Source organism: Mixophyes fleayi, chromosome 11 (genome assembly GCF_038048845.1).
Source record: "Mixophyes fleayi isolate aMixFle1 chromosome 11, aMixFle1.hap1, whole genome shotgun sequence".
In the NCBI taxonomy this organism is placed as follows: domain Eukaryota; kingdom Metazoa; phylum Chordata; class Amphibia; order Anura; family Limnodynastidae; genus Mixophyes; species Mixophyes fleayi.
This window is the reverse complement of record NC_134412.1, coordinates 21139444-21155672: the sequence shown is the minus strand read 5'-3', so window position 1 is coordinate 21155672 and position 16229 is coordinate 21139444. Positions and strand designations below refer to the sequence as shown.

Genomic DNA, 16229 nt, shown 5'->3' with positions numbered 1-16229 from the left:
TTCGACAGTGCCTAGTTTACCATAAAAACACATAACACTAAGTCACGCCAACACGTAGGTGGCGCGTGAGAGAATGAACCCCAGCCACTTTATCATGTGAAACAATTCAGATCAAGTCTCTTGGTGGCAGGAATGTTATACTGTAAATTTAGATATTGGGAATTTAAATAATGATAAAGCAGCACGGTGGCTTAGTGGTTAGCACTTCTGTCTTACAGCACTGGGGTCATGAGTTCAATTCCCGACTGTGTGTGTGTGTGTGTGTGTGTGTGTGTGTGTGTGTGTGTGTGAATTTAGACTGTAAGCTCCAATGGGGCAGCGACTGATGTGAGTTCTCTGTACAGTGCTGCGGAATCAGTGGCGCTACATAAATAAATGATGATAAAGTTGTTCGCAAGTTTGCGGAACCTTAGGAAACTAGGTGATATTGTCCTGTTCTTGCACATGGATAATATTCAATTTTACTTTTATTCAGCAGTAATATTACACCATGAAGAGAATAAATATGCAAGATATCACCGCACTATCAAAATGATCATCATGTCAGAGGATAGTTACAGGCAAGAAATCTGGTTAAAAAATGTAATCTGTAGATCACACCATCAAGCCCCCATGTGATTGGTCCTATGCAAGGGAATCAGACCAACGCTTGGGACAAGTGATCCGTCCAGCCCCTTTTGGTACAAGTAGGGGCCCCCAAGCGCACACACTGGTATTAAACAAAAAACGAACACACTTTGGAATATTTGGCTATTTTATAAAATAGATCATTAATAAGTCACTACAAGATTTTATTCAGTGTGTAAAACATGTTCAGTGTGGTCGGGTTTTCTCTTTGTTCGTAGTCTGCTCATTCGAGGTCTAGGGAGAAAATAAGCTATACACCAGAAACATTGCTGATCTGTCACAGATATTACATTAAATATTGCCGTATAGAAATGTACATCCGTCACGATTAGAACATTCAGTAGCAGCTTTGTCATGTTGCAGAGTGTGGATATGTAGATTGCTACTTAGAATTTGCATCACCAGTTTGCGTCCTTTTCCAATGATGACCAACTGGTCTGGGTCCCTGCTATGTGTAAAGGAGTTGAATATCTAGATAACATGTATGTAACTAAGTTGCGCGGTGTCTGGACTGGATATAGGATTGTGTACATTGTGCAAGGAAGATTCGGGAACAACTGCACCCCCTGTAGTGTGTTATCTTTCGTAAGTGAGTTTAAGACCGCCCAGAACTACCATGATGGTAAACGGAACACTCCTGCAACCAAATCTAAACATCTAAAACAATCACCCTCTCTTCTGGAGACAGTGTACAAACCGAGCCAAGCTCCGTCATTGTGCCAAAGCGTTGCCCTCTAGTGGGGGAAAACTTGTATTGTGCTAACTTCCTTGGACCCTAGAAGTCGACGACATTCACAAGCTGGAAGAAAGACACGTCTACGTAAGCAGAGCAGCTAGCACTCAGTGCCAAGTCCTTCGGGCAGCTGGGACGTCACATCTTCAGGCCCTCGACGGCCGAAGGTGCTCCTTTAAAAGGAACGTGTTACACTACAAGTCTCCCAGTGACCGATCTACAGCCGAGGTCTCCGAGATACATCTACAGAAATCTAGGTTTAGTTTCCCCTTGTGGTTTATGGTATCTGAATAACTGTTCGCGGTTCTTTTTACTCCGGCTCGGCTTCCGCGGGGCTCGGATCTGGACTGCGCGCTCCCTCCCGTGAGGCGTCTTAGTCAGAGTCCGTCTCCAGGTCGGAAGACTCCTGCTGCTGTAGCATCCTCTGTGCAGCTTCATCCAGAGGCTCCAACCTCCCGTCGGATGTCACCCCCATGGGCTGGATGATCTGCTCCCTGCCCCAACAATAATAAAAAAAAAAATCTGGTTACAGAAAGTAGTTAAGATTGACAGCTGGTGCAATGTACTACGGCCAACGGCAAGAAAAGGACAATTAACGGACAATTAAAGTATAGAATCCAATTAATCATCATCATTTATTTATAGCGCCACTGATTCCGCAGCACTGTACAGAGTACTCATTCACATCAGTCCCAGCCCCATTGGGGCTTACAGTCTAATTCCCTAACATACACACAGACAGACAGACAGAGAGAGAGAGAGAGACTAGGGTCAATTTTGATAGCAGCCAATTAACCTACTAGTATGTTTTTTATAAGATGGTTTGCAAATAATTATAATTTTTGTTCAATGGTCTTGTGATAAAAAAGAAACAACAGATTAACTGCTTCACAATATGCTTTATTTCCACCATAAGGCAGTAGAAAAATGAATATCAATGCTTAGTAAATATCATCAAATGCATTAATGAATTTCAAAACAGTGGGTTCCCTTTGGCAGTACTATGAGCTGCTACACTACTTATCTCAAATACAGATATAACTAAGGCAAACAAGATCAATAGTGTACACTTCTAAATTTTAAACTGTATACTGAACATCATGTTAGATTATAAGATAAATAAAAAAAACAATGTATATTGGAGAACTTATTTTCTAAGCGAATCATCTCTTGGATATGGGAATACATTTATTTCATCCATAAAGTCCACAGTCATTGTTGATATTTCGCCTGATGTTAACTAAGCATACAGATTACAACTCTTGCTGATCTAAATAATAATTTTCCTTCAGGATCACATAGTTTTCCATATGATCCGTACATTGTGTCTATCTATACATTACTATTTTACACAAACTCCTTTGTATCTTACCTTAATGTGTAGTAGGAACACTATATTCCAGTGATGCCTAACCTGTGACACTCCAGGTGTTGTGAAACTACAAGCCCCCAGCATGCTTTGCCAGTAGATAACTAGCTGATAGCTGGCAAAGCATGCTGGGACTTGTAGTTTCACAACACCTGGAGTGTCACAGGTTAGCCAACACTGCTATATTCTATATATATCTCACCTAGATAACTTGTCAAACATGCTGACCAGCTTCATGGCCTCGTACTCTTTCTGCTCTTCCGTCATCCCGTCCATAGGGTTGGGCTGCTTCTCTTCAACGCGCCCCGTTACGGGGTTAATGCTGCGAAAATAAAAAAAAAACAAGATCCTAAAAACACACAAACAAACCAATGGAATCGGCAGCAACATTTTGTGACTTAGAAAGGATTTAATAGTTCACAACGTCTTCTCCTTAAATACCCACCGGGTTATGAACAGTGGGATGATTACATAACCCAGGAAGAGTAAAACGCGTGAAATGAAGTTCGTTGATGAATAAAGAAGTTGTTTTGAAGGTCTGAGATGTTTCAGGTGTGAGATTCTTTATTCAAATCGATTAGGACAACAGCACTTTCACACCTCAAAGTCAAAAGCTATTTAGGATAGAGATCCCAAACTACTGTTTGAGGTCAACCTACCAGCTCCTAATGAAAAGATGGGCTTATTGTCCGAGAAGGGCTGTATAAATTATGGTCGGATTCGCAGTGACGCCACAATCTAAATCAATGATGGACAACAGGCGGCCCTCCGAGCCTTCACCTGTGGCCCCAGCTCTTTCCTGCTTTACTGTCAGATTTCTTTGTTATAGCTTGTAACACTTGTTTAAAAAGCCTGCCTATATATTATTACAGATAGGGGTCTATTTGTTTGATTAAATGTATTGTTTTAACCTATTACTGAGACTAAGGGTAACTTGCGGCCCTTTCTAAGGTCAGAGCGCCGTGCCACGCCCCTGAGGAGCATGGGGTTGCTCATCACTGCTTTAGATACTTTACCACTTAGGTGTGTAAGACAACACTCACTGCACACGTGTGCAGCGGAAGCCACATATGAGCATATTTATTATGGCATATTTAATTTTACATTTATTGTTTTGCATTTAAAATAGAGATGCTCACTGAACCTCGTGAAGTGGTTTTGGTTTTACATCTGGATTAGCTTCGTTTTGGCAAAACCGCCCTCGTGTGTGTTTTGGTTTTGGATTTTTTAGAAAAAATCCTAAAATATGCTAAAATAACATAATTTTGCTCTTTTTTTGCTCCTACATTATTATTAACCTTAGTGACTCTAATTTCAAGTCATTTGCAGTCAATTTTGACCCCCTCACAGATCACAATATTATTTTCATACACTTTCGGACAAATACTGCCACGACCTGGCTGGAAGGTAAGCGACAGAGCAATGACACAAACACACGGCCGTTCCTAGCACATCTAGGACACATTGGCACACAGCAGTGGCAGAAAAGAAAAATGGGGGTCCGCCCTCCCTCCCACCCACCCACCGTTATGTTGGATCTTAAAAAGGAATTCAAAACTCGCGAGATCCAACTACGTCACGATGACATTTTGCCTGGTTTTCAAATCCGAAAAAGCGCAAAGGTACCAAGCTAAGTTTGGGTATATTCGGTTCTCGGGAAACCGAGCCTGAGCATCTCCAATTTAAAAATATTTTAATATTGTGGTCACGTCACTGTGTTCTACATAAGTCACAATGGCGCTTAGGATGTGAATTAAATTGTAGTTTTCAGAGGACATTCTCTATGCTATATAAAAATGTTTGAACAGAGTTAAAGACGGACAAATGGATACTTTCGGCCCGACGCATCTTCGAACGCAAGTCCATCTGTGCCGTATTCTGCTTAAAATCGCTCTGAGCACGGGTCAGAGCAGGACTTATACCAGTGCACGATTCATGGTCGCACGCAAAGGACACTTCCGACTGCCTATGTTTTGAAGGGTGGAATAGGGGTAGGAAAGGGGTCGACTAAAGTAGGCAACGTACAGCGAGGGCGTGGCCGATTCAAGGTCTGGGCAACTTTCAGGTACGTGATTTTAGCAGGTGTAAGTGCTGACTGATAGTGATGACTACACATAGGCATGCTAGAACATGTGTTTGCAAATAAGAGAAACTATAAAAATGCATTTTATGTACAGTACACATTAAGATTATGTTTTATGTATTTCATGTAAAAAAAAAAAAAAAAAAAAAAAAAAAAGTATATTTTTGGCCTGCTTTCTGGTGTGACTTTGTATTGCTCATATGCATTGTGCAGTCTGTTCGGTCTGTCTACAAATGACAAGTAACATATAGAGTGTATTTATACCCAGATTCAAATGGAAACGAATCTTGAGACGCGATTGTACTTGAATATGGTGCAAGCCACGTGCAATTTTCTTTAAAATGCAAGTTGTGTTCATACTGCGTTCCAAGATGACTTAAGCCCTTTATGATAGTCATCGTTTGGTCCCCTTTAAGAAGCCCCTCCCCCCCTCATTCGGTCCATATGGTACTCGGCTGGGCACAATGACAGTTTGGCAGTGCACTCACTTAGGTTTAGCTTCTCTGTACTCTTCTGTGTCCGTGTCTTCATCCTCAGAATATCTCCCTTCCCCGCGTCCACCTGCCAACAGTCCGCGGGCGGCGAGCAGCCCAGCGGCATTGCCATATCCCGTGTACTTCACGAAGCGAGACACTGCGCGCCAAGAGAGAAAATAAATCCACAACGGCAGCGTTATAAAGCGGGGGATAATACACAACACACACAACGTTTTACCAGACATGCAGCAAAGCAATCAAATAGATGCTAATTAGAGATACATAGAAAACAATGCTCAAAACTATTGCAAATTGGATCATGTCAAGTCCTCCCCAAAAGCTTCTTAATGCTGGAAGCTTTTTTTTTTTTCTACTTTTCATGTATACTTATTAAATATCACAAGCATTTTTGTAGCCTATTCGTTACTAAGTTTTATTCGCTGTGTTTTATGTTACTATGATAATCCATTTGGATACTAAAAAGTAATACAAGAAGGTTTAATGACCAGCTGCAAAAAGTGCAGACCCACAAAACACTTCTTTATATGCTGCCCTTTCACATCCCTTGGAACTAGCTCAGAAAATCAGTCTGTACCTGCAGCTTTGTGGACACAGCTTAGAAACCATATGCTGTAAAGTCTTTCTTGCAATTGCAATTAAAGAAATACAAAACACCTTTTTGGCAATTTTGAGTAGATTGTTTTGCCGTTTATAAGCAGAATAATGAAAAGCCAAAAGTCTTTTCATTATTATTATTCATCAGAAAGATGATTGGCCTAACATTTTTGAATCCATTCACTCACGTTCCTCTAGTACAACAGTTGTAGAAACCCAATCTAAGGTCGTATCAAGATGGTATAGATGCCCAGCCCAATTAGCAAAAATTTTCACGAAGGTGTCGGGCGTTTGTTGGAGGTGTCAAGAGGCCCCTGGCACACCGCTTCATATTTGGTGGAATTGTCCGGTTCTTGGGCCATTTTGGACACAGGTTATAGCAATCTCTACAGATATTTTAGGTGATAAGGTTCTTGATGTTCCTGCTTTTTGGTTACTAAATAAAACTAATTTACCGATTGCTAGTTTTAAAAAAATCTAGTTTGAAATATCTAATTTCTGCCGCTAAAGCAGTGATACCAGTTCATTGGAAATCCTCTACACCCCCATCCATTAAGGATTGGTTGCAAAGAATAGAATTTCTATAGGTTAATGGATTAATTAACTTTCTCTTCAGCTGACAAGTTTGCAGAATATTTTGTCATTTGGTGTCCCTGGTTTACATTTCAGGATACAGGGAAACTAGCTCAACTGACGAGTTCAACCCGCTCTCTTTTAGCCGAAAATGATCCTTGATAAGTATTATTTTAATGAGGTTGCTCCCTCTCCCCCCTTTTTTCCCCCCTTGTTTCTTCACCTTTCTTTTTCTTACATTCTATTTTTCTTAATTAAAATTATATACTTGAGATTCTTTATATTTATTTTATTTATTTTTGTAAAAAATTATAGATTTTCTAATGCTTTATTCAATTTGTATATGATGATTCAATCCATTGTTAACTATTTATACACTTAATAAAGAAATAATGGGAAAAAAAAGAAAAAAAAGAAAAGAAAAGCCAAAAAAGTCTTCAGAGAAAAAAAACTTTAGAAAGTAACATTTACAGTCAGAATAATGGAATACGAACCTAGATCTTTTCGCCTTGTATTTTCCGAATATATAAGTAACGGTTGGATGTATAAAAATGATCTAGTTATAGGACTTTCCGTAGTTCCTATGATGGTGCTAGTAAGGCGGCTCCCAGAGCTCACCATTCAGTAGAGATGCCGTTGTTTCTCCTCCTTAATCTCATTATCTCCTCCCAAAGCTCTCCTGTCAATCTTAATGAGATGTAATATTCCTCTCCCAATACCATGGCTTGGTTGGCGTTTCCTAGTGGTAACGGATGTGTGTGTGACATCGTAGGGGATTGGTATATATCAATGGCGGTGTGGCCAGGACCAGAAGAACCAAAACTATCAGAGACAGCTGGCAAAGAGGTAGCAGACATGTCCTTAAATACGCTGACAGCCGCACGGAGGGATGACGAGGTCTATACATTCCCTGATAACAGGCACAACTAAGCACATATATTTTATGAGGTTACCATCCTTTTCAGTCACAGGACTATTATGTCCGCAATCATGTGTGGTTGTAGACATTTAACAAGGTAGCGTGTACTAAGGAAGAGTGAACAATTACTTTATACGTAAATAGAATTCTCTTCAAATCGATGGCAAACTCTCCAAGTCCTGATGTAGAAACTGCTGAGGAAGACACACGGCTGCGGTGAAACGCGCTTGGTTCCTACTACGACACCGTCTCACAGTTTGGTCTTTGATAATTTCACTATTTTACTACCTATTTACATCTTATTTCCTTATTAACTACTTTTTTTAATTTATTCCATATTGTATTAGTAATTATCCTTATCAGTATTATGTTCATTATAACTATTTACCTGTCCCCCTATACACTTCATTCTACCTCACATTAATTGGACACTACCAATATATCTATGATAAACCTTACTAGAATGGACTTGTACTTCTGTTGCCACTCCTTTATACTTGCCTTTATGTATTGTTACCGGTGTATGTACTCTTAATTGTATGCGTCACTCTCTTACACATTCTTTACATGGGGCAGCACAGTGGCTCAGTGGTTAGCACTTCTGCCTCACAGCGCTGGGGTCATGAGTTCGATTCCCGACCATGGCCTTATCTGTGTGGAGTTTGTGTGTTCTCCCTGTGTTTGCGTGGGTTTCCTCCGGGTGCTCTGGTTTCCTCCCACACTCCAAAAAGATACTGGTAGGTTAATTGGCTGCTATCAAAAATTTACCTTAGTCTCTCCCTCTCTCTGTCTGTGTGTATGTTAGGGGATTTAGACTGTAAGCTCCAATAGGGCAGGGACTGATGTGAGTGAGTTCTCTGTACAGCGCTGCAGAATTAGTGACGCAATATAAATAAATATTGATGATGATGATGATACTATTATTGACCCCCACACTTACCCTCCATTCCTCCTCACTCCTTGACATCCTCACATAACCCCTTTAAACCATGTTAGCCCCACCGCTCACACTTTCCATAACTGCACCAACCACTCTACCACACAGTCTCCCAGGTAGACACTAATCATCTGACTTTCTGCTCTAACGTCACTTACCGTTTTCTTTGCAAAGGACAAACAGGAATTCGGCGGCGCAGTGTTTCACGTCCGTGTCCACGTGAGTCATCAGACGGACCAGCTTATTGCGCAAGGTGTTTCCCACCTCAGGGCGGTTCTTTACGTCTCTCAGAGGGGGTAAAACCTGCGAGTGAAAAAGGTTCCTGTTGAGCCCCTTAACTTGTACAAGATTCTGTTAAAAACGGACAACTGAATTTGTGATCCAGCTTGTACCACCTATAATGTAAGAACAGCAACCTCATATACAAGTCACAATGGTCATCGGCACTCTGGACATTTATAAACAATGAACCAGAAGTGAAATTAGAGGATATCTATAAAGAGCCGTTTAGCTATACTAAGTTACCGGTCGTCTCCCGGGCTGTGGTCTCACCTTTGTGCGGATAAACTTCCGCGTCTCACGGTGGACGCGTGAGCTTTCAGTAAGAAGGTTCAAGACGGGGGTCAGCGTCTCTCGTAACTTGTGGCCCTGCGGAGAGAAAATGTAAATAAACGATTACAGCAAGGATCGAATGTGTAGTAGTTATAGGTAATTAGCCAAACTCTAAAAATGTAATTTAAGTATAAAGCCAAAATTCACTATATCACTTCAGGACGCTCTTTGCATTATTACTGTAAAATACTCTAAATTCTCATTTAACAATAGTAAATAATACATACGAGTTGTAACCCAGTGTAGCCATAAACTTCATGCGATTGGTCAGGTGTAAAAGTAATGAATTCCAATGGTTGAATGGTTGCTATGGGTTACGCACAAGTGAATTGCCCCAAGCTATTTAACGATCATCTAAGACGAATGGGTCCTATGTATATAATATTTACTGCTCGCTCCTGGTCACTCACCCGGTCCAATCTCCTGTCCAAGAACTTCAGTAGAACTTCCACGGTGTCCATGTTCATCCCCATGTATTCCACAGAGCCCAGATCCACCTTGGGCGTCAGCAGAACGTCAAGACACATTAGAGGCAGGTTCACCAGCAAGTTTACTGTGTGCCTGTTCAGGGTGTCAGAAACAAAGAGGTTACCAACACTGGATTTACGACAAGGGCGATATGTCTTGGTTTTAAATATACATCACTAGCTGTTATCCATGCTACAGGAATACATTTCCAAGGTAATGTTTTGCTCTCTGTATTGTTTATCTGAAATCACTGTCAAATACATTTCCATAAATCAGGTCTTTAATCATGGGATCTCTTGCTCCATTCACTCATGTAGTCTGTCTAAAAAAACTGCAGATCCAATAAAAATAATTATTAAGCATTTTGTGTACAATGTTACACACACAAGAATAAATACAAACAATCTAGCAACTAGTTTTAAAAGGTTATGTTTAATCATACATTTCAATTATGCTTTTCAGATCTCCCTTTAGTGTACTTGGTGACTAGACATACTACATGTAGACATTTATGGATTAATGAGAAGATTTATCTATTCACTAGGAACCAGTGCCATCACCAAGTATAGTGTCATTCATGATGAAGCCTCTGGTTTCTAGTAAATTGACAACCTGCAGTCTACACACCTTGCATGTCTCCACTATTAAGGGCAGGAGCACAAGCCAACTTAACTTATTGGATGGGTACATACACATTGGCATTTTTAGTGTGGTTCTCTACTGGTGGTATCTAGCTATGTTCATCACCGACTTCTATGGCAAAAGGTTTTTTTTTGGTTATCCTGCTCTAGGAATAAAAAAAATAAAAAATCTACCATAGAGATCAGTAATCACCATGCGTGCCTGAATGCCACCAGTGGGAAACTGCACTGAAAACTCTAGTGTGTACATACTCACTGTGGAATCTCCGCAATCTCACCCGTGGAATTCTTCTGTTCTCTCTTCTCCGTCACTCTGCCTCAGCAAGCAGTGCCTAAGGATAGCAGCCAGGTGGCGATAGAGAGCCGCATCTTCCTGTAGCCATCAAGAAAAAAGAGAGAGAGAGAGAGAGCAAGTTCATGTGGCGGGTTAGAGAAGCTGGAGGTATAGTTAAGGGCAGATTTATCAAGCCTTCTAAAAAGAAAAAAAAAAGTGGAGTTGTTACCCATAGCAACCAATCAGATTCTACATATCATTTATCTAGTATTCTGGTGGGCAACAGTTGCGCTGCGGGTGAAGTGATTGTGAAGAGGTCGAATTGCCCATCACCGATTTGTAAAGCGCTGTGGAATTTGCTGGCGCTGTATAAATAAATGTTGTTGATAATGGTGATCTAGCACATTCTAGAAAATGATAGTTTTAGAACAGTGGTAAATTACCCCAAATGGGGTAAAAATGAAATTCCTGGGGGTAATGCTGCCAATTTCACATGCTGTCAGTTGGATTGTAGACCCCTTTAAATGTGAAATCGCTGTTGTACCAGAAGAGCCTCCAGGGTTGGCAGAGGCACTTCTTGAGCTTCGATGTAATAATGAAGCACGTATTGCATTTGAAAACAAAGCCGATCTGTCATATTTTTGGATGTCGTCAGATGCAAAGGCATTCAAAATTGCACATGAGGAGGCAGTTAAAAAGTTGCTGCCTTTTGCAACAACCTACCTTTGCGAACAAGGATTTTCCACTCTAACGAACATAAAAACAAAGCAGAGAAATCGATTGGATGCTGAAGACTGTATCCAAATTGCTTTGACGTCAAAATGCCCCAATATTGATGTTCTCATATCAAAAATGAAGCAACATCATTTCTTCAAAACCTGAAGTTTTGAAGATGAAGCTTTCAAAGAAATTTTGAATAGATTCAATAAAATTTTGAATTCCAATAATTAATAATATATGATTTCCTTCCTTTCAAATCAAGGGGGTAACGTCGGCGTATCTAAATATATTTAGGGGTAAAAGGTAAAAAAGTTCCCTGACTCCTGTTTTAGAAGGTTTGATAAATCTACTCCTTAAAGTTAAAGCAGTTCCTGAATTAGTGTCTCATATTCCACTGATAAATAATTCTCCCCCAATATTGGGAACTATTCATTTTAGCATTAAGCATTGCTCTAATCCTACAGCCTAACTGTACTTATTTTTTATTACGTTTTGGAATGATGGAAACAGAACATAAAAGCCACTCTGTAAATGGTTAACCCAGGATGACGACATTCAGCATCCGATCCCCAAAATCCGTTAACGTCAGTGTATAAAGTTCAGAAATGCATACGTAGAAATATTTTGCATTTCGATGTCTGACATAGGGCAGCACAGTGGCCTAGTGGTTAGCACTTCTGCCTCACGGTGCTGGGCTCATGAGTTCAATTCCCGACCGTGGCCTTATCTGTGTGGAGTTCGTATGTTCTCCCTGTGTTTGCGTGGGTTTCCTCCGGGTGCTCCGGTTTCCTCCCACACTCCAAAAAACATACTTGTAGGTTAATTGGCTGCTATCAAAATTTACCCTAGTGTCTGTCTGTGTCTGTGTGTGTGTATATTAGGGAATTTAGACTGTAAGCTCCAATGGGGCAGGGACTGATGTGAATGGGTTCTCTGTACAGCGCTGCGGAATTAGTGGCGCTATATAAATAAATGATGATGATGATGATGACATCATATTTACATTTGCTACGAAGCCAATTGCAAACTATTTGCTTTCTGACATTTCAGTGTCCATAGGCTACAAACAGGAAGTCTGGTCTGCACAGGACAAAAAAACGCTCTTGATAAAGTCTTATCGCCAATATCTTCAGCTCTGATAAGCCCTGGAAACTTTAGCATGTATATTTGTGAACGTTAGCAGTATAGTACTTATGCAAGGTTATTAAAGGCCTTCAAAGCATCAAACAAATATATGCTTAGTTGTTTGTGTGTTAAAACCAAACACAAACTATTATCGTTATTACGGTAATAGTGCGCCTAAATACAGTTATTACGGTACTTTCAACGGCTTCAGTTAGCCGCGTTAAAAAAACCACTTACCGTAATAAGGGTTATAGGTTTAACGCCGCGCTAAAGCGGGGGGAATTGAATTCCCCCCCTTTAAGTGGATTCTTTTCCACAGAGTTACAATTTCCAAATTATTTGTATTAATAAGATTTCTGAATTGCTTTGTTTATACTGTCATTGAGTGATCAGAATAATATAGCTAAAATAAATCATATGTTTGTGAAATAAGGTTGGTTTTCAAGTCAAATAAATACAAAGTAAACCCTTAGTTCATTACAGAAGTGACCCGTGATTACAGAACTCTGCCCTAGTGAAGCATAGCAAGTACAGTCACTAAATGCAGTGTGTACTCATTACTGGTTCGGACAACAAGGAAACAACTACACAAAAAACACAGCTGTCAGTCCTGCACGACACACTCGCACAACTTCCTACTGGAGTAAACTGAAACTCAGAAACAGCATTTAATAACAATACTGCTAAACAAACCTCTGGTTTTATATCAGGATTTAGGAGACCGTTGGATTGCGGTCGTACAGTGGCTTTTTATAGGTTTCAGCATCAAATAAAGAATATGATCAGCTCACTTCACACAAGAAGAATTTAAGAACAGTTACACCGATTTTTAAGCATTTTTTACATGCTGTTATTTTGCTCTAGATGTAAACCCCTATACCTGGGAGGTGAGTGCATCTTATTTTAACTGCATTTTAATGGTGTTTAAAGCATATAGGTCAGTGTAGGACCTGCATGCAATGAGGTGCCCTTGACGCTGGGATGCAGGCTTAAATGTTTTGATCAAAATATGAACCATTACCTCATGTTTTTATTTTGCTAGACACACACACAGATATGCAGTGTAAAGGATAAGCGCTGACAACAACTGTCTTTCTGTTTTTTGCTTTGTTTGATTCTTGTAATTTTTATGCAAACCATTCTGTTTAATTACAACAAAAAAGGCTTCAGCCGGCTAATAACCACTTCGAGGATGAAACATAGTTAACTATCTTATAAGACAGGGGTGGGCAAACCTGTCCTCAAGGGCCATATCCAGTTCATGTTTTTAGGATTTCTGTCTGTAGAAACAGGTGGGATAATTACTGACCCAGCCAAATAGATTAACTCAGCTGTACATGATTAAAGAAATCCTAAAAACATGAACTGGATATGGCCCTTTAGGACAGGTTTGCCCACCCCTGTTATAAGATATAAGGTTTTGATTTATTTTTATTTTTTTTCAATTTGAAAAACACCCTGATTTAAAGTTTGACGTAAATCCGTTGTGTGCCATGTAAAAATACATTATGGGTTCACCAAAACTTGCACCCGAATGTAGAATTACACGTAAACTTGCCCTTTGGATTCCGGAGAGGTGGATCAACGCTTTTCACATGAGGAGGTTGGGCTTGATATATTTTTTAAAGCATTTATTTTATTTTTCTCATTATAATAATGACCTGCAAATCTTTTCTCCGGACACATCTATATGCTGTATTTTAAGCTAGATTCTTTAGTGTCTATAGACTTAATCCTGCGACTACGTTCAGGGATGAAAGGTTCCATATTGCACAACTAACGCCTAGCTTATTTTATATCGCTAGTTAGATAACCTTAAACAGTGATCCCAATATGTACCTTTTATGTCAGTGTGTGGACCTTCAGTGGGATGACTGTACCATTTACACCGCCATGTATAAAAGTCAGATATCATCGGGCTTCAAGTCATTAGCGAGAAACTTGCCGAGGTCAGGCTGATGGTACCACATTGGGGGCCAGGCCTATAGAGAGAAGTGAATACCCCTAGCCCACTGAAGATCTACACGTTGGCCTAACAGGCTCATGCCGCTTACTCTCTGTATGATAGCGCCTCGAACGATTAAATATAGACTAGACATTATGATCCCCATGGGGAGTTGAACACCAACTTGCATAGCATAAATTGCTCAAATTGGTACTGCACAAGTTCAATGAAGGCACGTTCACCCAGATGCGGCGCATCCAAACCTGCAGGTACACGTATATACTAGAGACGCTCACTGATCCCCATGAACTGGTTTTGGTTTTGGATCTGTATTAGCTTCGAGTTTTGGTTTTGGATTTTTTAGAAAAAATCCTAAAATATGCTAAAATCACATAATTTTGCTCTTTTTTTGATCCTACATTATTATTAACCTCAATAACACCAATTTGAAGTCATTTGCAGTCAATTTTGACCACCTCACAGGTCACAATATTATTTTCATACACTTTCGGAGAAATACTGCAGCGACCTGGCTGGATGGTAAGCGACAGAGCAATGACACAAACACACGGCAGTTGCTAGCACATCTAGGACACATTGGCAGAAAAGAAAAATGGGGGTCCGCCCTCCCACCCACCTACCGTTATGTTGGATCTTAAAAAGGAATTCAAAACTTCCGAGATCCGACAACGTAAGAATCACGTTTTGCCTCGTTTTCGATTCCGAAAAAGCGCGAAAGTACCGAGCCGGCTCGGTACTCAGATCCTCTAAGTTCGGGTGTGTTTGGTTCTTGAGGAACCGAGCCTGAGCATCACTAGTATATACACCAATTTCGGACGTTAGAAGGCAGGTGCAGATACACGCCGATGTGACAACCAGGCGCACATGCGGTCGATGCAGAACCAGAAGCTTCTAGCAATGTGTACGGCTCTGCATATGGCCAGAAATAAGCTATTTCTGCGCAAGCTCTACTGCCAACAACTCTGCATCAAGCCCTATATTTACAAAATAGGTCTTTTCCACTTTGTTATGCACATTGCTGGAGGAAACAAAGACCCACGGGGGTGGACAGATCCCTTCAGCTACACCGAGCACAGCCTCAGGGTAAATGCAATATTCCACCTCACTCTGACTTTTCCCAGGAGCTCTGTCTAAAAGTAAACTTTCCGACATCCACCCGGTGAAGGAAGGTGAAAACTGCACAAATGATTTCTATTATATTCAGTCCTGCCAGTATATAAAAATTGGATGTACTGTATTTCTGTAACTATCAGAAAGTAGAGCATCCTAAGCCAGTGATGGCTAACCTGTGTCACTCCAGGTGTTGTGAAACTACAAGCCCCAGCATGCTTTGCCAGCTATCAGCTAGTTATCTACTGGCAAAGCATGCTGGGGCTTGTAGTTTCACAACACCTGGAGTGTCACAGGTTAGCCCTCACTGTCCTAAGCTATTATAGGACATAGATGGATCGTAAATGTTTAGAGATAAAGGGCCACTATTGTAACATCAAAATACAGTCTCGGTTAAATATTTTAATGGCTTATTCAATTAGCCGCCATATTCCGCAGCAGCCGTACGCACTATGTTTATGCGTGTAAAACCGACAATTACGGCATGAGGTCAGAGCAAAAATTGAGAGAAGATCGTTACCAAGCGATTGATGCTATTGTTGCTATGGCGCCTCACGGCTAATTGAACTGACCCCTTAAGAGGTTACAGTATTCTACTATAATGTAGATAATTTTACATTCCGGACCAGTTTCCCAATCTCATGAGTCACACTGTCTAAAAACGGACTGCAACTTCCCCAAACATTTTCTTACCAAAACCACTTATGTGTATATACGTTTACCCTTTTATCCGTCAACGGTTTCCAAAAGGGATTATTTGTACCCATTACTGAAATACATCAAGCCCCTCTCATCACCATCAATTGAAATACATTGATTTTGACTTCCTATGCTGCCCAAAAAAATTAGAAAATGCTGAAATGTTCTATAAATAGAACCGAGTTTCGTTTCTCAGAACAAAACAGGATTCCTGTACAGAGTCATTATTAAGATGTGTCCTTTATGCAGAGAGATTAGTAGACAGATTATTTTTACACACTG

At 40.4% G+C, this 16229-nt stretch overlaps 1 protein-coding gene across 2 annotated transcripts in view; it reads right to left on the bottom strand.

The window, feature by feature from the left end:
• Positions 1 to 736: 736 nt before the first annotated feature.
• RIC8A (RIC8 guanine nucleotide exchange factor A) overlaps positions 737 to 16229 on the bottom strand; it is a 36946-nt gene continuing 21453 nt past the window's right edge. For both annotated transcript variants that reach the window (XM_075190959.1, XM_075190960.1), the window contains 7 exons: positions 10332 to 10426; positions 9355 to 9505; positions 8885 to 8980; positions 8491 to 8635; positions 5301 to 5445; positions 2932 to 3051; positions 737 to 1854 (listed from right to left, as the gene is read on the bottom strand). In XM_075190959.1, coding sequence (XP_075047060.1) covers positions 1734 to 1854; positions 2932 to 3051; positions 5301 to 5445; positions 8491 to 8635; positions 8885 to 8980; positions 9355 to 9505; positions 10332 to 10426 — 873 coding nt within the window. In that variant the 3' untranslated portion in view covers positions 737 to 1733. The remainder of the gene's footprint in view (positions 1855 to 2931; positions 3052 to 5300; positions 5446 to 8490; positions 8636 to 8884; positions 8981 to 9354; positions 9506 to 10331; positions 10427 to 16229) is intronic.